The following is a 26,084-nucleotide window of genomic DNA, read 5'->3' as shown; positions in this document are numbered from 1 at the left end:
TGAACAGTTAATAAGAAAACGAAAAATATAACAAAGATGAAGAGCATGTAGCCATACCACTTAGAATGTAAATGAAATGTAATTATTATGAGAAAGTTCAATAAAGACATATTTAATTTCAAAAATTTCAAAAGGAGTCATTCACTTTTGGGGCAATGACTGCCAATGATGGTTCTGAATTCAGGGTCCAAAAATAGTAAATTGAAAAGAAAAAAATAATCTCGATATGAAAATGCTTCTACAACCAACACAAAGAAACCCATTTATTGATTGATACATTCTGAATCAAGATTTGAATGTTTTTCTATAACAAACATGCCCGCCAAATGACCGATCAAGAATGATGCCTTCCAGAGCTTTAACCATTTACAGTTAAATTACGTGCATAAATTGCATGAATATGATTTATTTATTTAATTTATTTATTGGCTTTTAACATAATTAAATCTGGAGTTTTTTTTAAGTTTCAATAAACCAAATTTCCAGTTTTTGCATTTCGGGTGTTTTTGAAACCGCCTTGAGTCAGGAGTATTAAAATCACCCAAAAAGTAAAAACTGTAAATTTGATTTATTGGACCTTTAAAAAAACTCCAAAAATACTAGTTGCACAGCCAATCAATTAACCCGTATACTACGCGAGTAAGGACTTTGAGATGTGAAAGATGCGCACATAATGTCACAGTTTGTAAAAGTGTCCAATATACTGTAAATACAGCCATCGTCTCCGAGATTAGGAAGTAACTTTGATTGAGAATATAATTGATTGGTGGCAGTTTAGTGATTGTTTGTTGGAATGGAATAATGCTAACCGCAAATAAAATATATTACCGGTGGTTGGAGCTTTGGAGGAAGGCTATCATTCGTGTGCCGTAAGCAAAAGTGGTGAAAATTTTGGACCTAATGGGCAACTAGCCATTTTCACGAAAAAGTTGAAAAGGCATATGTTTATTCCGTTTATTCCTATTTAAAAGTAAATAGTGAAATAATATTGCCCATCAAACTGAACCTAATCAGCAAGTATCATTCCCAAGTGGCATTTTCCTGCCAATTTTTCGGTGGAATGCACAATTTCGTCAAATTAAGTTTGGTAGGTCCAATATAGGTATAGTCCTACTAGGCTAAAATAGGGATAAATACCCTATCTCAGGATTAAAATCGAGTTTTGAGGGTATTTTTGGTTAAAAGGTAAGGCATTGAAACCTGCAAAAATGGCGTTCATAACACTATTGAGCAGTTCTCTAGAAATTTTCAAAAAAATGTTTTTAATTTTTGTGTTTATAAATTTGGAGTAAACTTTGTCCATCAATTCCTTAGGTCCAAATAAGCTATTTTGAATCATTATAAAATTCTCCATACACCAACCCCCTCTCACCTCCAACTGCGTTACGTAATAAAAGATCGTTCCCAAAGATGTAAGGTATGATTAGGGATATTCGAAAAAAATGGTAGCTACAAAAAAAAACCATTTTTTCAAATAAACCTTTTTATACTAAAACTCGATTACGACAAACTTGACCCCCTTTGATTATTTTTAATTTTTTGATTTGTTTTATTGAACAAAAAGTGCCAATTTTTGAGCTACAGGGTATGACGGACGTAAAGTTCTTCCCAAGTTATATTTTTTTGAAAATAGTGATTTCAACAAAAAATTCAACAGAAAACAAGCATCCAAAAATCATTTTAGATGTAAAATTGAATTTAGAATCAATAAGTTCTATGCATTTTTGATAAAATACATCGTTTTCAAATTAAAGCCATTATTCGATTAAATTTTCAGAATAATTTTCTTTGTAAATTATTAGGCCTATTTGAAATGTTTTTTTCCAGGTGTTGTGAGATAGAAATTACTACCAATAATCAAGCATTAACTTTAGTGAGCTTCAATTTTAACAAATTTTAGCGCTGGAGAGACAAAAAGTGGCTCAGCAGATGATTTTTTTTTGATAAATCAAAAAAAAAAAACATTTATTTCAGGGAAAGCATTGTAAATATTATAAAGTTTAAAATAATATTTGTTACGCTGAATTCTGTAGAGATAATCACTAGCCTAAAGTGACAAAACACACTTAATATGGGAAAAGGATTTTCTTTCAAGTGAACTTGAAAAACCTTACTACATTTGACTTTTTTTATTCAATCGTTCAGTTTTTCTTCCGATCACATGAGGAGAATTAACAATCTTAATGGTAGGCAACGGATGAATGGATGGCTTTCATGGAACTTAAAACAACAAATTGCCCTAGCTCTGACAGATAATGAGATATTCGATACTAGATATAATGGGACAGTCACTATTATCACCTCTTTTTTTTTCTTCTAACTAGCGGGTCGCAGCAAAACGATGAGTAGTACGAGTATTTCTTGTCGTAAACCAAAGTTCTAACTAATCACTTTACATCTTTTACCTAGCGTAGCGCTCATTCGATTCCACTAGTGTATTTACAGGACGCGACCACCTTAACATTTAATTAAATACTGGGGGGTAACTCTAGTTATCAGCTAGACGACTTTGTGTGTACGAAGGAAACTAAAGCTTAGTTACTTAGAAGGCTAAAATAGTAACAATTTACGCGACCGGAAACCGGAACTCGGATTTGTTTTCCGTCGTGTCTGTTTTCACCACGGCAGGCGTGATGTTGGCAGTCGCTCCGGGAGCAGCCTCAACGGCCTTGGGTTGGGCCGCAGAAGTTTCACTGCGTTTGAACAGAACCTTGGTGGAGCCATCGGTGGACGACGCCGAGGCCGCGCTGTCCTTCCGGTCCCATCCGTGGGATTCGATCTCGTGGTGGTGGTGCTCGTGAGGATCCGGCGATGGGAACCACTCGGAGATCCAAACCGGCTTCCAGATTTGCTTCCACGCTGGGACCCAGATTTCCTTCCAGTCGGGCACCCAAATCTGCTTCCAGGCTTCCTTCCACTCCAGCTTCTTGTCCGGAACCCAGATCAACTTCTTGCTTGGCTTCCACGTTTGAACCCAGGCAGCCTTCCATTCGAGTTTCTTCTGTGGAACCCAGATCTGAAATTATAAAAAGACGGATATTTAGGAATCCATTATTCAATTTTTTTTTTAATTTCAATCTATTTCACAACCGGCCCCTAACGAATACCTTCAATGACCTACCTGTTTTTTCTCAGTTCGCCAGATCTGCTTCCATGCTTCCTTCCATGCAAGTTTCTTATCCTCGACCCAGATTTGCTTCTTGCCCGGCTTCCAAATCTGCTTCCAGGCGGCCTTCCATTCGAGCTTTTTGTCAGTCTTCCATATTTGCTTTTGTTCTAAAATGATAAAATAAAGTGGGGACATAAAATTAGTTTAATTCGGGCTGTTCTTTTGCAGATTAAAAGTTTCAATCCAATTTAGTTGCAATTTCACCGCAGGATCAAAACTATACCTGTCTTCCAGATCTTCTTCCAGCCCGACTTCCAAACCAGTTTCTTTTTCCACAGGTCGTGGCTGGTGTACTCCCAGCCGTCGTGATCCTTGCCGAGATATTTTTCCCCAGGCACTCCCACCTTAATCCAGGCCGGATACCAGTATTGCTTCCACGCCGGCACTTGAATTTCCTTCCAGTCGGGCACTTGGATTTCCTTCCAAACCGGTTTCCAAATTTGCTTCCACGCCGGCACTTGGATGTCCTTCCAGGCGGGCACCTTAATGGGGACCCAGATGGGCTTCCAGATCTTTTTCCAGTCGGGCACTTGGATTTCTTTCCATGCCGGAACTTGGATTTCGTTCCACCATGGTTTCCAGATTTGCTTCCAAGCCGGAACCTGCGGGTGGTGGGAGGCGGTTTGCGGTTAGTGATCCAGTAGAACGAGTATGAAAAACTTTAGTCCAAGGTGTTAAAGTGTTTGTTCGGTTTGAGTTCAACCTTTTATAAGTGATCATTTGATTTGAAATCAAAGATTCAAGTCAGTTGAGCCAACCTTGTTATACCATCATTACAATCCCAGAGTCGCTTAGAAGTGGGTACTTACAATCGTTCAGTCCGTGCTAGTGAGTCTTAAAATCTATATGGGAAACCTTCTGTATATAATACTAATTGTCGTCACAGTAAGAAATAGCTTAGTCGGTCTCGTCCAAGCGGAGGAGGTATCGCCCAACGACCCCCTCACCCTACCTGAATGTCCTTCCACACGGGAATCTGCGTCGGAACCCAGATCGGTTTCCAGATTTTCTTCCAGTCGGGCTTCCAAATTTGCTTCTTCCCTGGCTTCCAGATCTTCTTCCAGCCCTCCTTCCAGATGAGCTTCTTCTTCCAGAAGCCCGGATCCGGATGTTCTTCGTGCACGTGGTGCTCGTGGATGTCGTCAATCACCGGCAGTGGTTGCGGCTGGTGGAGCTCCTCGATAAGCGGGGCCGCGCCCACCGGTTCACCAAACGAGACCGGGTCGGCCGGGGCCGGATAGTCGTAGCCGATTCGTTTCTGTGCGCTGGCGCCAACCGCCAACTGCTGCTGGACAACGTTGCTGTTTTGCGACTCCTCGGCTTTCTGGTCGATGACTGCTTTAGCGCTGGCTAAAGCGACGATGTGCAGTATTATGCCGAGGGTGACCTTTAGCGGTTTGGGGGAGACAGACAAAGTTTTTTTTAAGAAATATTTTGTGGGGTATCGTTTATCGCATAATGATATTAGCTAATGTATAACATTTGAACGTGGTGTGATAACAAGAAATGGTAATAATCAACGATCAGTCTTTCGTTTGTGTGACCTCGAAACTAGCTCCGACAGCATAAGATATTGCAAATAAATGTGTCATTTGCGATTTTATGAAATTAGAATTTAGCAAACGTTCACTTTTGTTTTGTTTGGAGGGAAAAGCCCGTTTGAGTGGATCGCCTACCGATGGGTCCTTCTCAAATAGGCACAATACCTCTTTTTTTTATTGTCAACACACGGAGAAAAAATCGTGAACAAGCGTTCATGAAAATGGGAACCACGAACAAAGTGTTCAAATTTTATGGTACGTTTTTCAAAATCGTACCATGGGATTTGAACACTTTGTTCGAGGTTCCCATTTTCATGAACGCTTGTTCACGATTTTGGGAACTTTTTTCTCCGAGCAGATTTACAGTCCAAATGACAAAAAGGATTTTTACATAATTTAGCGCAAAAGGAAATAAACACACTGAAACAGCATTTCAGAAAAAAATAGTTCAGCTTTGGAAATTTCATGCTTTTGGAAAAGTTGTTCCAAATAGAAAAGGCATGATTTGGATTGATTGAAGAGAAAAGGTGGTTCTCGTTAAGGTTGTCGCACTTGCATTTTGGGCCAACAAATTTGGGACAAATTATTGAGTTAAGAACGCCGTTTTTTGCAGCTCACAATGTCTCACTTTTTGACCTTAACAGATCCCCGAAATTCTTTTTCAATCCTGAGATACCTATTCAATAAATCCCGAAAAAACTCCGTGCATTGTTATCACTTTTCATATTGAAGAAGTTTGAATCTTGTCGTGGTAGCTTGACACAGCCTGAAAATTGCTGGGGGTTCAGGTCGGAACCCGTTTGACTGACGTATTTACAAGCCCGACTGCCGTAAACATTTGTAATTATAACTCGGGACTCCGGAAACCAAATTCAACTAAACTTCGGGACAATGCACAGAATGGTCAACCAAACAAAACGTGTTTGTTATTGTTTACATTGCGTGCTCTTTTTTTTGTTTATTCAAGGTCAAACATTTAAATGCGTTTTTCTCGGAACATCAAAAAGCGACGTGCGACAAGTTAAAGTTATTAAAGTTATTTTTTAACCTTTTCAGGTCTAGTGGATGACCCAAAAATCATTTTTCTCAAAACTACACAGCAAAAAATGTCTGTGTAAAATCGCATGCAAAAGCATGCACATCACTTTTGTGAGAAAAAGCATGTAATATTGTATGAGAAAACGTGTACACAAAAAGCATGTACCGAAGAAAAAAAAAATCAGGTCTGCTCACCCCAAAAATAACATCAATCCGGCGAGAGTCATATTTAGATTACCAAGTCCGCGCCCCAGACCAAATGATCTATGTCACAAGCACACAGCTGACGAAATATTCAATGTTGGAAAATACATGTTGGTTTCCCAAGGATTTTAACATTTCATTACAAGAGTATTTTTAATCGTTTATGAAATCAAATAAACAGATCAATGAAAACTTAAAACTTTCATGATTTAATCAATGGACTAAACATTTTTTATTGCCAAATCAAATTCCAATAAACTCTTCCAATCCCGTCTGACTCATCGTAAAAACTAGCCCACTGACCTGCCTTCAACTCCCATCCCAAAGACACACTTCCCCACATATTGCATACCCCGTGTCCAAACTCGGCATCGCAAATCGATATTAAATCTTACGTTGTTACGTAACACCAGTTTACGTGCAAAGCAGCGGCAAAAGAAGACTGCATGTAGTAACACCAGCAAACCTGTCTTCCCATGTGAAGAAATGGACCTCTCAATGGACGTCTTCATCTTTGGCTCACTTACCTACTAAACTCTACACTATACGACACAAAGTCGTGATCGAGCGTTTAGCGGAAGGTGGAATCGCGTGCGCGTTCAACAACGGCACGTCACGGAGATATTGTGGAACCGGTATGACCAAACGAAGAAAGCATTGGATAACCCTACCCCTCCGTTCCCGCGTGATAAACCGGTTCCACTGGGCAACAACAAGCAAGCAAACCACGTGTGTTTTGGGTCGATCAACTGTCCAAAAACAATTCTCAAGGTTCACCACATCAATCAAATCCAGCCTTGGGGGTCATTTCACTTGGCTTGTTGTACCGATGACCTAGATATGTCTCCCAGTGCAAAAAAAAGCGGTATGACGAAGGAACAAAGGTGACCGGATTCGGTATGATCGGGGCGGTTAGTCATTTCGGCGAGGTTATGTAACGGTGACCTGCAGATGATGGTTGTTTGGAGCTTAAGTGGTCTGGTTTGTTTTGTTTCTCCATATTTTTTAAGGACCGTGGTATGTCAAATATTGTGGAAATGCGTTGGCGGTGAATGCAGTGGATTAAGAAAAAAAGAGTTGTTCGCGTGACTTATTGGTGTGCTTCAATGCTCTGATTGAAGATGCAAGATTTTCGAAAATGAACAACTATTTTGAACAGTCTTTAGTGAATTGTGGTCCATTTGAGAACACTTGTGAATTTCTCGTTTTCCATATTGTTTTTTTTTTATTATTTTTTTCATATTCGATTTTATAAGAGGATATTAAAAACTGTCAAGTCTGTGAACCCAAATTATAACAGTTATCTGTTATGTTAATTATAAATATACGAGATCATTTTGATCAGATCAAAGCAAAAACAATGTTGAACAAAATGTTTTCACAGCGTGATCCGTTTTGCTAAAAGTTTCACGGACAGTTCGAACATTCGGTGGTCGATTCTGCATGCAAATATAGGCCGATTCTTGAAAAAAAAAAAACGAATTCTCGAAATTTGTGCCAAATCCATGCAAGGGGGACCCATTTGTCTTGGGGTTTTTATGTTTTCGACTATTTATGAAAATTTATATTTTTTCAGGTATTTTGCCCTAAAAGATTTTTTTTAAATACAAACAGTAATGTTTTGCCGAAAATCACAAAAAATCCTCCACAAAAGATTCTGTTCTACAAAATCGCCGAATCTGGACCGATTTAGTTAAATTTTTCACCGGGGCCCTGTTTAGACTCCATAAGACGCCTACTTTGATTGAAAATTCTGCACGTTGGATTTTATCGATTCTTAGGTCCAAAACTTAAAACCCCTAAGCTGATGGGTTCCCCTGCATAGATTTGGTTCAAATTTCGGCTGTCGGTCTATTTTTGTAATTTTTGTAAGAATCGACCGACAAAAATTCAGATCCGTGAAACTTTTTGCAAAACGTAATGTTTGAAGGAAACTGTAAATTATAAAGGAAAATTAACAACCAATTAAAACTGTGTTGCCTTATTTGCCAGAATTGATCTTGATCTTCAAGATTTGTTTTTCGTATTTAGGCCGCTGCAAATATTTTTCAAAGTTTATGTCGTCCCCCTTCAAAATCGACCCGAAAAATCAAGGGGCATTTCTGTGCTTATTCCACACGTGTAATCGGCTGAAAACAATTGAAATGCAATTACCTGCATTTTAATTCATATTTAGTATGTTTGGGATCTATTAAATACATTTTAATTTTTTTTCCAATGTACAGAACAGCAAAATTTTGTTTTCTCAATACTAAGAAATTTTGGAAACTAATGATAGCACAACAACTGGGCAGGTTTAAAATGCATTTTAAAACATTTTTTTTTCATTCAATTTGTAATATCATAGCTTGCAATTTCAACTTTCAAATTTTAAATTTTTTGCCAGATTTTACGAGCGGCAATTTGAGAAAAAAAAATCTATTTCTTCCAGACTACCGTCATCAGAGGGACATTGGGTCTGGGGGGTGAGATTGGGTCATACAAATTGCAGCATTTTTGTATGACCCAATGTCACCCCTGATGACGGTATGTTCAATTAATGTATGTAGTTTATTTTGTAAAGCAATAATGTATAAAAAGTGGAAACACACCATTTTTGAACACAATGTTGCTCATTCTTTTAAGAAAAGTGGCATGCCTGGTTTTTCCAGATTTTTTGCCAGATTTTTTCTGTTCAGACCGGGTAACCCTGGTCCAGAAGCAATTGTCAGAAGTTTTGATTACCCGAAGCTCGATTATCCGAAGATTTTTATGAGACTTCAAATAATCAAATCGAAAACAAACAATTTTTTTTTTTAATTTTGAACTTTTTAAATTAAACTTGAGTTCTGGGAACCCCCCGTGTGGATCAATCGGACCGCGCACTGGACTCACAATCCAGAGGTCACTGGTTCGAATCCCGCGGCGGGCGCTCTAAAATTCTTTGTGTAAATATGGGTATTCGGCGCCGTCGCTCCGTGCCATACTCTCGTACACTTAGGAGCCCAGGGCGGCGAAGTCCTTGTAGATAAAAAGGAAGACACTAGTGGTTGGTACTAGCAATGGTGGCCGACAGCTATAAAGTCAACTTCGTTTTTTTCTGGGAACCCATTTTAGTCAAATTTGAATTATGTATTGCCTATTAACACTGGAACGCCCAACGCATGTCCAACTTACACGGACGCCCAAGCCTCCCAAAAAAGTTGGAACGGTAACTTCAACTCGCTGGTTCTCGGGCATAACTCAACCAATCGGGACGATTCTTGTTTCCAGTAATTTGTAAGAATGTCTAGATGATCCTAGAACTTTGCAGAACTTAATTTGATCAAATCTGTAATTTCTGCGACCGAAAACATCGTTCCACCTTTTTTCAAAACGACTGCCTCCGCGGAATTTTTGGCGATTTTTTTTTTTGTACGCGAAAGAAAAAGTTGGAACGATGTTTTTAATCGCAAAAATTACAGATTTGATCAAATTAAGTTCTGCAAAGTTCTAGAATCATCTAGACATCCTAACTAATCACTGGAAAGAAGAATCATCTTGATTGGTTGAGTTATGCCCGAGATCCATTGAGTTGAAGTTACCGTTCCAACTTTTTTGGAGCCTTGGGCGTTGGAATGTTAAATTACAAAAAGCCTTTTTTCAATTGATTTCAATTGATTCTGGTGCATTATAGGGTATTTTAACCATTAGTGGACCCCGAAGCACATTTTTCACAAATTATCAATATTTTAAGCACTTTTTCAGAACCCTTTGTACAAAACAATGGAATCTGAAGTCTTTTGAAAATATTTGACTATTTGTTTCATCAGTTTATTTGTTTTGGAGCAGAAAAATAGTCATTTGAAAAAAAGTTTTTTGCCTGTTATGGACCCCTTTTTCCTATAGTGGACCCGGGTCCATGATCCGATTGTGGACCCGAGTCCACTATAGGCAAACTGTTATTTTTATACCAAATTTAACCTATATTTGATGTTTTGATGCATGGTGTAGGTCTAATGATAGATATAATGAATAAAAGATGGATTTTGCTCACTTTTCATCATAAACAAATATGTTTTGTTAACAAATTTGGCTTTAAACAACAACAAAAACCTAACAGACATTTAAACACATTTATTTCCGAAAAAGATCAGAGAAAACGTTTCAAAAACCACTGTAAACATAAAAATAATAATAAAAAGTAATTTTGATGCATATTTTTCATATTAATTACATAAATGGTTGACCGAAACTAAACAATAGATTTGTTTACAGTTGCATGTTTAAAAGTTGTTTATTTAAAAAAAAATGTTCTTGATTTATTATTCTAAAATATCATTTCAAACTGCAATTATGATGCTTCAGTTAAGTACAGTTGACTACAAGGGGTTAGACTCTCCGCACCGTTTTCGGAAAACCGTTTGTGTTTAAGAGTGAAATGGGTGCACCGCGGTGTTCGTGGGTGCTGGCGATGTGCGCGCACACAATTCACGCTTGGGGAACTGTCATAGCACTTTTTCGCACAACTGGCATCACTTCGCTTTGAAATGTCAAATTTAACGTTGTTTACTAATAAACGCGTTATGAAAACTTTTTGAATTCCTGAAGTTCGAGGCAGCGCAGATTCCGGTTAATTATAGTCGGTTTGTGAGCGTTTAAGGGATTTTCCGGAGTGTCCTTGCTACCGGCGGTAGATCCAGCTGAAGGAGGAGCAGGACCACGACATCCGCGCTGTGAGCAAACGTCGTTTACAGCACAGATTCGAGTATGTTCTTTTCCGGGTTTGGAAGTCTGTCGAAGGAGATTGGAACCGATGTCACGGTGGCCGCGGTTCCACCGGTTAGGACATTAGTGACGAGGAGTATGAAGCTAAGAAGGACAGTGGCAGCAAGGAAGCAATCATCCGCCGCTAAATTGAACGAGACGGCCACCAGATGATGTATGTTCGGAAGTGGCAAGGACGACAACCACTGCACCAGCTGCGGCAAAACCGTTTAATTTTGAGTTAAGTTACATGTTCCTCATCCGGGCAAATTCAACACCCAAAACGGGTTTCAGTTTAGCCAAAATGGTCAAACCCGCCGAGTACAGTACGAAAAAGGCCGTCGAAAAAGGTGCTGATGACGAGGACGGCGAATTGTTCAAGGTGGAGCTTGCGTTGGTTGAGGAGAAGGGCAGCATCGTCTGGAATGGGCTTCTCGGACAGCAGCACGACGGACGGCGAATCAAGATTATGTTTAAACAAATAAAGAATTTGAGAACAAAAGGTAGCAAAATGCAAAACCAGCTTAGTATTTATTTCATCAAAAAAGAAGATGTCCTGTAACTCTTCCGATCCTTGCTCCGAGGCCAACATCGGACATCCGTATGGATGAAGTTAACCTCAAGGTCCTCTCCCAGATGTTCCTCAATATTCCACATAAAATCCGCCCCGTACAAACTAATCTGGATGTTTTCCACAATCGAAACTGCTACCTCAAACTACCCACCGCCAGACAAGTGGACACTCCCTGGTAGGTCGCATCCTTCTTCACCACGATCACGTTCAACCACTTCCGGCCCCGCTTCTTCAACCAGTACGCAATCAACGCACCCACGCAACCTTCCCCAATGACCAGCAGGTCACAGTGGCTCTGGTACGCCTCTCTCCGGTACCGTTTCAGATAGTTGTCCACACTCTCGACCGATTCCCGCTTCGGCAAGATAAAGTTCTTCACACGTTTCATACCGTTCCCGAGAATCTTCATCGTTCGCGACAGTGGGATGTGTAGTTTCGCCTCGACCTCCTCCGGCCCCGTTGACCCTACCCATTTGTTACCGTCGGATGCAAATTTCCAAGCACTTCCGTAAGATAGCGGCGGTAAAAATGACCGCTCCAGCACCACAAATTGGCTTGTTCCGCAGCCCTCCGGTGGCCGTTTACAGCACGGCTTCGGAGTAGAATTCGTCCTCTGCTTTTATGGGGCACCATGGATGAACGACATTCAGGGATGGTTCGATGGAGGAACCGGGCTGTTACTTTGGCGGCTTTTTGAGCCTCAGAATCCTCAGAATCATCGAGTAGAGTAGCCGGAACCAACGTCTCAAAAATGGAATTAGCCAGATTTTGCGTATGTTGACCAGACTTTATTAAAATTATAATAATAATTTCGTTTTAACTTAAATTTTGAATACAAATAAAAAGTCTTCAATGGTCTCAGCAGTCGTATGACAGAAACAAAAAAAAAAAAAAAAAGTCTTCAAAAAATGAACGCATTTTTCCATCGTTTGTTTATAAACAAAGATGTACATGACATTTCTAGAAGTGTTGCCATGTTTTCCCGATTTTTTCTCTGATTCGAAACGTCAAAATGGTGCGCGATGGTGCGCGAGAGTGCGCGAAGTGTGCGCAGGATGTAAAACGCCGTGCACGCACAGCGTGCTGAGTGTCCAACTCCTGGTTGACTATAGTTTTGATTAGTTATAATTTTTACGGCTTCAGCATTTTTGGTACTTTTAACATGAAACGTACCCTATGTTATTCTTTATGATTTGCGCATTTGCTGACTGGATGGTATTTGTTGTCAAGATATATGTCAAACACCAAAACAGTATCGAAAAGTATCTAATTGCTAACAGATTTTGACTGAATCTATATTTCAGAAACTTATATCCTGTCAAAGTTGAATCAATTCAAATTAAATATTATAATTATTTTGTTATGAAATCTCTTTTCATACGGGAAACAAAATTTATTCATAAAAACAACAAAAACATCAATCAAAGCATCGCTACCATAAACTTCCTGCCGGGCACAATAAAGCGATCTAATTTCAAATTAATTAGTGCTTATAAGAAATAGCTCAATCGGCAAGTGCTCATTTTGACGCATTACTTAAAGCGTATCAAATTACTGGAATTAGCAGAAAAAAAATGTACACAAACGACCCTACCAGCGGTATAAAATTACCTCCAAAAGATCACCATCAAACGCCTCTTATGTAATTTCTTCGATCGATCCAACTGCAAACTGCTCGAAGCTGGACTGGTTTATTGAAATCCCACGTGCTCACTCACTTTGCTTGCTTGGGTTTCAAACCACGTGGTGCCGCAATTAACAATACATTATTACGCGTGAGGCTCTCTCCACACACTGACTGCCAACCCTCTCCGTCCAAATGGGTGTCTTTTTCTCTCTTTCTAGAAAAGTCCTAAACCCACCAAGACGTGATTATTGTTTGAGCACAATTACATAAAATTTATGCTGCCCCGTCGAAGGGCCTGGAAAAATGCATCACGGTGTGAAAAAATATAACATTTCTCTCAGAAGTACCGGCCGCTTTCATGAGTGACGCACTGTGGGTAACCCTGTGCTGGTTTAATAAAAATAAATATTAAAATATTTTCAAACAAATTTTTAACAATTTTTAACTTTTTTATAAAGTAGTTATCTGAAAAAAAAACTGGATTAAAATATTCATGAAAAAAATTTAAATATGACATTTGAGGGATAATCAACTGCATTTCACTGCCAGCGCCAAGCTCTTGCCGCAGATCATAAGTTGATGATTGTTTTGCATGCGCGCAGCGCAGTCGCTGTTTATGCTCTGTCTCGTGGCGGGAATGTTTTTCTTCTCTTTCTCCATCGCCCTCTGGTTCTTCATCAACTGCAGTTTATTCATTATCACAGCCCGGCTTCGACTCAGTCGTCGTCATCGTCGTTAAACAATAAGGTTCGTTTTCCGATCGCAACTCGGCGGGCGAGCTTTTCGTGATGGAAATTGTTATGCGTGTGCGATACTTTGTTTTATTATTTTTTTTTTCATATGCTTTGAATCGCATCATAATTATTTCCCATTTCCTTGTGTATTCAAATTATTGGCACAATATGTCGCCCTGGATTCACGCTCACGTGACATGGCGTGAGCATTTGATGGGAGGGTTTGCATTATGTAAAACTGGATAAGTGGATATATTACATACACGAACAACCATTTGTTAATGAATGAATGAATTGATGAAATTTTTAGACTTCAACAAAATTCTATCAGATATTTTTAAAATGAATATGATCTTAAAATATGTCCCTATCTTCTTATTATGCAAAATTGCTTCGACATAAAAATGCAAGCACAAAATTTCACCTAATTAAAAACTTAAAAAATAGTGGAAGATCACGAATAGTATTTTTGAATATTAATCCATTGCATTTTTTAGACGCTGTACCGTGGCCGTGAGGTTACGGGTTTCGCTTTGTAAGCGGAAGGTGAAATCAGATCCCTTCAAAGAGCAAATTTGCTCACTGGGAATACTGACGGTAGGGGATGGGTTTCAACTAACGGCGTGCTGGATTTCCAATTCAGAGGTCGTGAGTTCGATTCTCGTACCGGGATGATGAACGCTTTTTGTACAATGTAGGGGAGGGAGGGCTTGTCCATTGCCCACGCTCCATTACATTTTTCGTCTAATATGTATTTAACATTCATAATTTCAGAATATTTAATGCAAGGAATTATTTGTCATCAAATCCAATTTTCGGAATTTTGAGTACCGTAAACTGGGGTGACTTTGATAGACCGGGGTGACTTTGATAGGTTTTTCAAATGCCCGTCAAATTAATATCTAAACATTTTTGAGAATTTTGAGTATGTAAGCTTCAAGGGATAGCTTATTATCGAACATATATGCAAAAATGTGACTGTTACATTGGATGTATCAAAATAAGTGGCCAAATCAAATTTCTATCAATGTCACCCCGGGCTATCAAAGTCACCCCAGTTTACGGTACGCCATCAAATCGGGCGTCCAATTTTACATAAAAGTACCTTTGACACCAAATTTCGATCTCATCACCATTTCAGGCTGCAAATTATTGAAAAATATGTATTTTTTCAACAGTTTCAAAAATACCAATTTCAAAAGGGTCATTCTCCAGCAACTCACAGCAGTTGCCCCGACCCCTCTTCGATTTGCGTGAAACTTTGTCCTAAGGGGTAACTTTTGTCCCTGATCACGAATCTGAGGTCCATTTTTTGATATCTCGTGACGGAGGGACGGTACGACCCCTTCCATTTTTGAACATGCGAAAAAAGAGGTGTTTTTCAATAATATGCAGCCTGAAATGGTGATGAGATAGAAATTTGGTGTCAAAGGGACTTTTATGTTAAATTAGACGCCCAATTTGATGGCGTACTCAGAATTCTGAAAAAACGTATTTTTCATCGAAAAAAACACTAAAAAAGTTTTAAAAATTCTTTCATTTTCCGTTACTTGACTGTAAAAAATTTTGGAACATGTCATTTTATGGGAAATTTAATGTACTTTTCGAATCTACATTGACCCAGAAGGGTCATTTTTTCATCTAGAACAACATTTTTCATTTTAAAATTTTGTGTTTTTTCTAACTTTGCAGGGTTATTTTTTAGAGTGTAACAATATTCTACAAAGTTGTAGAGCAGACAATAACAAAAATTTTGATATATAAACATAAAGGGTTTGCTTGTAAACATCACGAATTATCGCGATTCTACGAAAAAAAGTTTTGAAAAAGTTGGTCGTCATCGATCATGGCCGTTCATGGTCACCCGCGACAGACACGGACGACGAAACAAAGAGAAACGCAAAAAGTAACTTTTTTTCGTAAAATCGCGATAACTCGTGATGTTTATAAGCAAACCCCTTATGTCTATATATCAAAATTTTGTAATTGTCTGTTCTACAACTTTGTAGAACATTGTTACACTCTAAAAAATAACCCTGCAAAGTTAGAAAAAACACGAAATTTTAAAATGAAAAATTTTGTTCTAAATGAAAAAATGACCCTTCTGGGTCAATGTAGATTCGAAAAGAACATGTTCCAAAAATTTTTACAGTCAAGTAACGGAAAATGGTAGAATTTTTAAAACTTTTTAAGTGTTTTTTTTCGATGAAAAATACGTTTTTTCGGAATCCTGAGTACACCATCAAATCGGGCGTCTAATTTAACATAAAAGTCCCTTTGACACCAAATTTCTATCTCATCACCGTTTCAGGCTGCAAATTATTGAAAAACACCTCTTTTTTCGCATGTTCAAAAATGGAAGGGGTCGTACCGCCCCTCCGTCACGAGATATCAAAAAACGGACCTCGGATTCGTGATCAGGGACAAAAGTTACCCCTTAGGACAAAGTTTCACGCAAATCGAAGAGGGGTCGGGGCAACTTTTCCCGATTTCGTGTGAGTTGGTAGAGAATTACCAATTTTTTGTTATTTTTTTCAGAAATATGTAAAAATTTCTCTACATTGTTGTTTACGTAACACTTTTTCCACAATTTCCAAGATATCAACAATTTAAAAAAAGTAAGAAGTGTACAAACATATGAAAGACAATAGCTTATAGCTATTAAAAGCATGAGCATGAGCATGAGCATTGAGCATGGTAGCTCATAGGTCCTTAAAAAAAACTCAAGATTTTTTGCTAAATTTATATTGAAAGGTTGGATAAACATTGTTAAAAATAGGACATATTATTACCTTAAACCATCCTTTTAACATTTTTTTAAGAGGCGGACAAAAATCTCAAAACTCAAAAAGACATAGCAATTTATTAAATTATTTTAAAAAACTTAACGATTCTAGTTTTTTTTTCATTTAAAAATTTGTGGATACTGGCGATATTTTCTAAAACTCGTTTTTAACATAGCTTAACCAACCACAATTTGTCCGTCATTTATTGTAGCTTCCTAACATAATAGTAACTTTTGTTATGGACGCTCCCCTAGGCGTCATCCGAGGTTTATTTGTTTTGTGAAATGTGTATTTATACTATAAATTTCATGTCATAAAATTTCAAGGCTCAATTTTCAATTCAATTCGGTTTTATTTGTGAATAATCAAGTTACAATGAGTTCATTTAGGTACGCAACAGAGTTTTGGTGTTCCTTTCAGCTGTGTTTTACATCGTAATTCAATCGAAAAATTATTACTAATAACTATGGAATAGACAAGAGTAAGAAAAAGTTTTCAAAAAACTTACAGAAAGTGCAATGGGAAAAGGATAGATAGAGAGAAAGCTTAAAACTAGATCACAGACAAAAATAATCAATTATAGATGTGCTTGATCATCAGCTCCCCGAGGGCCAGAAATTGCTCCGCCTTGTTACGGCAGCTCCGAAACCGCGTCATCATCTCCCCCGCGAGAGCAAAGAACTCCGGCAGGGTAAAGAGATCTTCCCCGGTGACTCCTTGCTGGGCCGCATCGCCGCTACCGGCAGCGACCACGCTGGCAAACGAACGCCCCCATCCAGGAGGGATCGCTGGGTTGTCCGCTGGAACCGTACGCTGTCCAGCTGCAGGAACGGCTGCGCTCGTACTTCGCTGAGGAGAGTGGGACGCTGCTGCTTTCTTCTTCCTCTTTTCCTGCTCCTCGAGGTAGGCCTTGCGCGCGACGCATCCGCGGTAATTGCCGGTATGGTTGCCGTCACAGTTCGCGCACTTTACGCGCGGCTTAGTTTGTTCTGCGTTTTCCCCCAAATCCGCCTTTCGAGGCAGTGCGCACGCCTCCGAGAGGTGTGACTCACCGCACTTCACGCAGCGGGGCCGAAGGTTGCAGTTCCGCGAGCCGTGGCCGAATTTCTGGCAACGGTGGCATTGCGCTACGTCCGTCGGGTTCTTGGTGTAAAACCGCCAGTTTACCCAAAAACCGTCCAACGTTTTAGTCCGCCGCAGATCTTGGATCTTGACGGTGCCGCGGTCGAAGTACAATAGGTACAGGGTATGTGTACCCGTGACTGTTGTCTTTCGCGAGAGCACTTTTATCTCCCGTGGCTTTATTCCGGCGTTCGAGAGGTGTCGCTTCAGGTCGGCGATCGGACGGTCTTGGTAACCCTGCAAGACTACCTTAACAGGGGGCTTCTCTGGGTCGTATGTGTAGAAGTTGAAGTTGCTACGCTTCAGTTCTTCAAGCACCAGGTCGAAATCTTTTCTGTTCAGTGTGATCACTTGCACTGCCGACTTACCGATTTTCAGACAATATCCGAGGCCTTCCAGCAACTCGTCAACATCGTCCGCCAACGTGTCCAAAACAAAAATTGGAGGTGGTCTTCGTTCCGTTGGAGAATTGTTCTTTTTTGGCGTCGGCACTTTTTTCCGTGCATGACCATGGTCGTCGTCGTCGTCGTCGGTAGTGCTGCTACCGTCGGTGTTGTTGTTGTTGTTTTCTTCGTCGTCGCTCAGCATCTGGAACTCGTTCCTGATGGGAATGTTGGCGGATGTGCCACTGGTCGTGGCACCGGAAGTACCTGAACGGGTTCGCACTGGTGATCTTGGAACATATCCGGGATGTAGTAACTTTTTGTCGATTCCTTCTGCGCTCACTCTCCCCTGCGCGATGGCGGTCGACACGGCGTTTGTTTGTTTACCTTTTTGCACACGGCCGGTAGACGAACTTCGCGGGTTTTTCGAGGCCGCACTCGAACTGCCACGGCCACGGCCGGCCCTTGGCATGCTGCTGGAGCAAACTCGCGGCTAATCACGGTAAACTACGGCGAAAAAAATCGAAAAAACGATGGAGCACTGAGCACTTGACTGCTGCTTGCTCTCGTGCGTACACGGAGGTGATTTCAAGGCTCTAGCTTGTATATGGCAAAAGTTACGGTAAATTTAATTTTCAAAAAAGCCAAAAAAAACCCCAATACCGTAGGAAGGTTAACCGACGAATGTATTTTTTTTTTGAGAGAAATATTTTTTTACTATTCATACCTGATTATAACCAACCACTTTGCCAAAGAATGGCGATCAGAAAACCCCATCGTAAGATACCGACAGATTTTTGAAAACTTTCATAGCACTTGTGTATGAACATCCTCCATTAGGTATGCAGAAAGCAATTATGCAAAATAGCTTATTTAGGTTAAACAATGAAAAGTCAATCTGATCACTCATTTGGCTTATTGAATCTTCATGCTTGATCAAATTTGTTAACAATTTTTGTACATTTTGTGAAATATTTTTTGAAATTATTTTTATGCAGGAAAGCATTTTTACAGTGAACATAAATTTAACGTTTGTTGTACAGTGTACATAAATTTAACGTTTGTTGGTAATTTTAGACTTCAGTCTAATGAGATCAATATTTTGTAAGCTAATCAGATTGAATTTCAATAGATAACTGCTTCTAAATTCTTATCCAAATAATGCATATTATACAATTACGCACGCGATCTCCTGCACCCATAGATCACACGGAAATGATTACAGCACCTCCTTATGCCGATCAACCGCACAGATGATTTACATCTTTTAGCACAGAAGTGCTAATTTATTCATCTAGATAGGTTCACACTTACTGTGTTCGAACGCCGGCCTGGCCCACGTGGGTAATGATCAACCTACATTCAAATATGTGTACTAGGTGCGTGTGTTACATGTATTGGAACACATTTCTCCGGTACACATTGTGAAACACCTTCTCGTCGAAGGTGCATAATCTCCGCGGTACGCCCTTAAGACCTTAAGTCTAGGGCGATATGCTGCCGTGCGTGTGATGCAGTTTGCATAATCTCGATCAATTGATACCCGGCAAGATAAAGAACATTCCACGGAAAAAGGTAACCTCTCCGAAGACAAGACGATAGTGCAAAGGTTGCGCAATTTTTGCTCGTTCCTCAGTTTTGAACCCAAGAAAGCCTTTCCTGACATTTTGCCGATAACCCGGGCATCATCTGCCCGCCGGGCTTCGTGTGGAGATTGTGATCTAACTGCACGTAATAACTCAGACTCTGAGCTTCCCAGCCAGGGTATTTGTAGCGGTGCAAAAAGTCGTCGTTAGAAGGTAGCTAAGGGTGGTGCATTCCATAAAAGCTGTGCCCAACCTCGCTGTCAACGACCGCCGCACTTGTTGGTGGCTTGGCAGCATAACTTAATTTGTCATTGTTGGTTTTTGCTGGTTATTTCCTTCTCTTTGCATATGTTCAAGTTTACGGCCATTATTAAGTGGCACTTTTTCAAGTGACATTACGACCATTTGTCGCAACATGTGGATGTTTGTCTTTTGAGTTGTAATCGTTACCCTATTTTGCCCCAAGGTGCAAGTGCTAAAATTTGCCAAATGTCCAAACACCTTCATCTAAGATTGACAGTTGATACGAAGAAAATATTGCATAATGCGGCCAAATGATGCACACTCTGCTCACTGGTGATGAATGAAGATTTGTTGTGATTTTATTCCATCTTTCACTGCCTCTTTGCATCACGTAAGATCTACAACCATTTGCGAACCCATTCCGGTTCAAGCAAACAGGTGCGCAAAACATCGTCGAATGACCTCGTGATCTTTGAACGATTCGTCATAATTGATGATGTTGATGCATACAGGATTCAATTTGAATCGGTACGTAATTTTGAGACCGTTTGAGTGAATTGTTACATTTATGATTTTTTGCAATTATTTTGTACCGTAAACTGGGGTCAATTGGGACACATGGGGCGAATTGGGACAGCATGTTGGAGCACAATATTTTGATTTTTCTGATTGGTTTCGGTTAGAACAGACTCAGGCCAACAAAATGTGTACATCCATTTCCAAATTTAAAAGCTTTAAATGCTCTAAAAACTGCTGTACCTATTCCGACTGTAGTCCCGATTCACCCCAGATTACGGTACTAGAAAAGTTTCTAAAAACACTATTTTCATGATTTTTCAATCATAACACGCTGTTTAACTGTACAATATTTGTCTGAAGATTTATAAAAGAGCGCAAATGGAATTTTGCTCAAGAAATACACATGGAAAGAAGACGGAAAGACTTCGTTCATATCCAAATTAAAAATTTGCATCCGGCACTTATAATTTGTATATATTTCATATAATTGCTCTTAATCCTAGTCAGGAACATCGTATTATCTTTTCTAATTGAAAAGGTAATAATAATTTGAACATATTTCAACATAATTTTGCTAAAACATTTAGTTTTATTGTTTCACCAGTCTTGCATGCTTCATAGTTCATCGCCTGTTGATAATGTTTGAACATCGAGCATCGAAATGATTGATGAGGTGTTCTCTGACTGTTGGAATTTTAAACCCGAAGAGAGGCTCACTGGCGGATTGCCTATCGAGGTAATTACTTTATTAACGTTTCTGCGTTTTCTTCTGTTCCTCCTTCAATGTCAAGAGGGGAAAGGTTTTGTGCATTTTGTTGAAGAAAATTGTAGGATCCACTCCCAGCTATAAATAATTACTTTTGTTTGTATGTTTGTATTCAGTAATGAGCATATTGATGTACATAAAACAGTCATTTTCCATGGGACAGAGCATATATTTCTATCGTTTTGAGAATCAGAAGAAATGCAATTCTGAAATTAAGTAAACATTTCATCACCATTTCAAGCTGCAAATTATTTAAAATTGGACCTCGGATTCGTTTTCAGGTACCAATGTTACCCCTCAGGACAAATATCCCAAGTAACAAATTGTTTCAGGAGTTCTACAAGAGCTCTTCAAGATAGCTACAGCATAGCAGTTTGGACCGCGGCAGGATAAAAATCTCTTCAAGTACTCTTCCAAACTCCTGAAGAAGGTTTGAAGAGAATTTTATCCTGCCACGGGCCAAACTGCTATGCTGTAGCTATCTTGAAGAGCTCTTGTAGATTTCCTGAAACAAATTGTTGCTTGGGATACAGGAAAACAAAGAGGGATTTGGACAACATTTTCCGATTGTGTGTGAGTTGTCAGAAAATGGTGATACATTTTATAGCAATTTTTTTTTAATTGGATTATTTTATATCTTAAAGCAATCAAAGTTAAACATTAAATTAAATAGAAACCGTAAACCGAAGTGACATCAATAGGATTTCAATATGTTTTGCAAGTAGTATTCAACCAGTAAGAGTTGTCTTAAGAGTGATATGTCAAAAACATGTAGGTACTGGGGTAGGTCATTGTCCATGTAAGATTTTTTTCCAGCAATTTAAAAGTTTAGCAATCCAGGAAAATTAATTTCGTTGAAACCGAGGTGACACTTTGAGGCTGAAATTTGTAAGAAAAACAACTGTTTTAATAGTCGTTGTGTTTCTTACAAATTTTAGCCGTCGCTTTTTGGCATTCTAAATGTCCTTTTATCATCAAATGTTCCATTTTATTAAGCACATATTAAGAATGCAGAAACTTTTTATTCGGTGATTCTACGTCAAAACAGCCGGATCCAGATCAAAAATAAGGCCGTTGCAAATATTTTTTTATATTCCCTCGACTCTAGCGAAAAAAAATAATAATTAAATAACAAGCCATGGTATCCAGATTTTAATGAAAAAAAAAGTTTTAAAATGTATAATACACCTGCCCAGTTGTATAGCAATCATTAGTTTTCATAATATTTGAAGAACATTGACAAACCTTTTTTTTAAGCCGAAAAAAACTTTTTGCATTACGGAATTTTACAAAAATTCAAAATATTTTTGATCGATCCCAGACATGCTAAATATGATTTTAAATGCAGGAAAATGCATTTCAATTTGGTTTTTAGATGAAACTTCTATTTCCATAAAAATTTGGAAGTTTTTGAAAAAAGATTTTTTCATCCCCCTGATTTTTTGGACCGATTTTGAAGGGGGGTTGGGGGGCGGTGTAGGGGGAATGACAAGAACTTTAAAAAATAATTGCAACGGCCTAATCTGATTTGGCGTGGGAGTTTCTTGGTCTTAATAATTAGGCCTATATTTTTTGTCTGTCGATTGGGGTGGTCATATTCGAAATATGACGTTTTCTAAAGATTTTCGCACTTTTTTCAAGATATTTTACGTAACATATTCCCAAACAAGATTCTAAGCTATTATTTAAAAAAATATATATATTTAAATCGGATTTCGGTTTATCAATCGAACTCAAAGTACCATGCTTTTCCATTCAAATGAGTTCCGAATACATTTTGCTGGAGACGCATGGTGCTTTATGTTCAATTTATGTACCGAACTTTGATATTTTTTTATTTCGAAAAAAAATATCTGGGAATCCTGTTCATGAATATCACCACATTGTCAGCTATGATTTCAACATGTCTTAGTATTTTGCATTTAAAAGCTAACTGATCACATTTCTTTTGAAATGTTGTGAACTGAAATAGCTAAAATAGCGGAGATATGATATTTTGAAAAATATGTTTTTTGCGAAAATCATCAAAAAACACAAATTTTTGTACCACTTTATTTCGGATTGGACAACCTTAATCGACAAACAAAAAAATATGATCTAATTACTTGGCCAAGAAACCCCCAATCCAAATTTGATCCAAATAGGAAAACTTTTGACGTGGAATCTCTGTATAATTATTATTATTGGAAAAATTAGGCTTGAAATCGTTTGAATATTTGAAGGTTTGAAAGTAAAGGTTATTCTAGCGAGTAGTACTAGTAGCAGTTAGGTGAAACTAAGACTTTGCAGTAACTACCGCTTCTTGAAATATTCTCAATTTTTTAATCAGTTTATGCCATACTGGCAAATTGGGACCGCTGTTTTAGTCATTTTCTTGCGTCTATATTTTGATATTTTTCGTTATTTTTTGTTGGTTTCAGTAAGAACAGATTCAGATCGACTATATTAGTACATCGATTTCCTTATTTGAAGCTTCTGAATGCTTTAAAAACTGCTTTCCCTGTATAATACTTAGAAAATATAGAATGTTAACTTATAATCATCACACTTCATCCAATTTGATCGATCCAGATACGAGTAATGCAGAAAAGCGGGCTGGTTAGTAAAAGTCAGAAGTTGAAGTTGGTATTGTTCGAATATTCTGAGCCCAAGCAAAAGATAACAAATCCAGAGATACCAAAGTTTACAACAGAATCGGCTTTTTTCAACAACATTCAGGAGATTATGACTTGTTGCTGGAGTTAGAATCTAGCCCAGTGGGGTCAGATTCACCTCATGGAGTTAGAATCTAGCCCAGTGGGGTCAGATTCACCTCATGGAGTTAGAATCTAGCCCAGTGGGGTCAGATTCACCTCCATTAGCCACGGTCAGAGTCATCTATTTTAACATAATCATAAACAATTGGTTGTTTTCGTTTATGTAAATAGAAGTTTTCAAATCGGACATGAAAAAGTTTTCGCAATATGAAAATTAGATCAGCGATTAAGCAAATATTTTAGATTATAGATTGGTTTAAAAAATTAATATTTAGGAATGTATTAACTTTTTCCTTAATGAGAATGATCAAACTGATAAATAAATCTTGATTGCAATGTCTCATGATAATTATAATAAAAAAAACAGTTCCATTATAGCTTTGAAAACATTATCTCAACGTTATTTTATTCATTTACTTTAAAAAAAAAGTCCAGGCATAATAAGAGCTATTAATTAACTATCGATGATTGAGCGTCCGAATCAACTAGATCACATTACATCAAACCTCCTCTGCTCTACATTTCTCCTCGAAAGACCTTCAAAATCAGAGCAAAAAGGTGCGAATCATAATCGCGCAATCAAAGCACTTTCGACCGAGTTTTCGTTTGCACGCAAAAACCACCAAAGCCACAACCAATTAAAAGCTCGATTGCGCAACGGCCGGTTTAAAATTGAGACGCATCTGCTGGCGCCCGCAAATCACATCAAACTTCCACTTTCACGCGCACCCATTTACTATTTGCTTCCCTTAATAATTCCGCACACACCGCACAAGACAGAAGTATCTCATTTCACACAAATTAATAAGTTGTCGGTGGTAGCAGCTGCAGAAATAGCCGGTTTTAATGTTAAAGTTTGTGTTTCCGAATAATTCATGAAGGAAAAAATAACGAACAAACGGAACAAAAATCTCATTATCCACAACCGGATTGGTTTTATTTTTCTTAAACGTAAACAGCAGGTTCGTCGCTTAAGCCGGGTGCAAATCTCTCGTTAATAGGCTTTGGAGAAATTAAGTTTGATTCGATAATTTCGCTTAGGTGAGATTAGATAATCATCATTACTTAAAAAGGGTTTTTGTTCGTAATTTAATGAATTTATATTTTATATATGATATTATCAACTTTTTCACTTGAACTTGATTTATCATGTATTGATTGTAAACTTCGTGTAATCACAATTCAAAAATGTTCGTTTAGACGATTTTGACGACTTTTTTCTTCATCTTCTTAAACAGCTGTTATCAAACCATATTGAGAAACGTGTTTATCATCACAGTAACACTTCTTTCCCAACTCGAACAGCGGTAACTTTGCGTTCATCAGTTCAAGTTTTCAGAGTCCTCATGTTAATCAGCAGAGCAAATTTCTGCGGATTCCACCAAATTGCATAATGCACATGCATTTGAATAATTTTTAAACTTTTTCTACATTTTCACCAACCATGTTCAAATGTTTTCACCTTTTCACAAACTATTTTTCCATAATTTTAAACAAATTTTTAAACACTAACCACAAGATTCCATCGGGGCTTCATGGTTCCCGCTGCTTTGAGGGACGGGTTGCGCCTCGCACAAAACACACTTGGCACTCGGTTTGGTCCTCACCGGGGAGGTTTTTGACACTGACTGGCGGATTGTTTACATCCGCTACTATTTAATATATGGAACGACCCAGACGGTGCCGAGGCCACCCTTACCACCTCTAACGAACAAGAGCGAAAGCTCATCGCCGAGAAAAGCTTCGCGCCTCGAACGAGAGTGAGAGTGTGGTTTAGTAAACAAACCAGAGAAAGAGAGAGAAAGCTTTCACTCTCACTTTTCATTCGTGCGTGCAGATCAGCAGAACATAAATTTTGGTTGTGCGCCGCAAGCTAAAGGTTGTTGTGCTCTCTCTCACTGCGAGAGCAAGAGAGTTTGTTCCCACGGCACGTAGTCGGTTGTAAGAGAGAATATAGTGCTGAAGAAATGCTATTTTACACATGATACCGTTGGCTAGAGAACGAGGTGTAAAACCGGTTACGGTTATGTTCGTGCATTTTGAGAGGCCGGTGAAGCAGGGTTGAAGTTTACAAACCTTGATGCAATTTAAACTTTTGCTTACAAATAACATTAAACCTTATTTTATACAGCAGATAACTACAGTGCAGACTCGATTATCCGAAGGCCTTGGACAAAATTAACTTTGGATAATCGAATCTTCAGATAATCATGTAACAAAATATGTTTTTTTTTACTTGGCTCATTTTGATTGCCGAGCTAATGCAGGCCTACCCAATCTCCGTCCCGCGAAGCCATTTCGTCCGGCTCGC

General features: G+C 38.6%; 1 protein-coding gene across 1 annotated transcript; it reads right to left on the bottom strand.

The window, feature by feature from the left end:
• Positions 1-2,114: 2,114 nt before the first annotated feature.
• LOC120418942 (uncharacterized) lies at positions 2,115-25,424 on the bottom strand. The gene is made up of 5 exons (XM_039581479.2): positions 25,287-25,424; positions 4,122-4,556; positions 3,393-3,771; positions 3,122-3,276; positions 2,115-3,016 (listed from the first exon to the last, which is right to left on the bottom strand). Exons 1-5 carry the CDS (start codon positions 25,308-25,310, stop codon positions 2,567-2,569), a joined length of 1,443 nt encoding a protein of 480 aa, XP_039437413.1. The 5' UTR covers positions 25,311-25,424; the 3' UTR covers positions 2,115-2,566.
• Between the last annotated feature and the right edge of the window lie 660 nt (positions 25,425-26,084).

Source organism: Culex pipiens, chromosome 2, assembly GCF_016801865.2.
Source record: "Culex pipiens pallens isolate TS chromosome 2, TS_CPP_V2, whole genome shotgun sequence".
Lineage (NCBI taxonomy): Eukaryota > Metazoa > Arthropoda > Insecta > Diptera > Culicidae > Culex > Culex pipiens.
Note: the sequence above shows the minus strand (reverse complement) of the source record. Positions and strands in the feature narration are given on the sequence as shown.

What these genes read in the sequence shown, in the direction of transcription:
- LOC120418942 (XM_039581479.2), bottom strand. Translation starts at nt 25,310, where the DNA reads ATGAAGCCCCGATGGAATCTTGTG. An exon ending in GAAGAAGATCTGGAAGACAG is followed by an intron (nt 3,277 to 3,392) that starts GTATAGTTTTGA and finishes TTATCATTTTAG; the next exon opens with AACAAAAGCAAATATGGAAG. An exon ending in GGCGAACTGAGAAAAAACAG is followed by an intron (nt 3,017 to 3,121) that starts GTAGGTCATTGA and finishes TTATAATTTCAG; the next exon opens with ATCTGGGTTCCACAGAAGAA.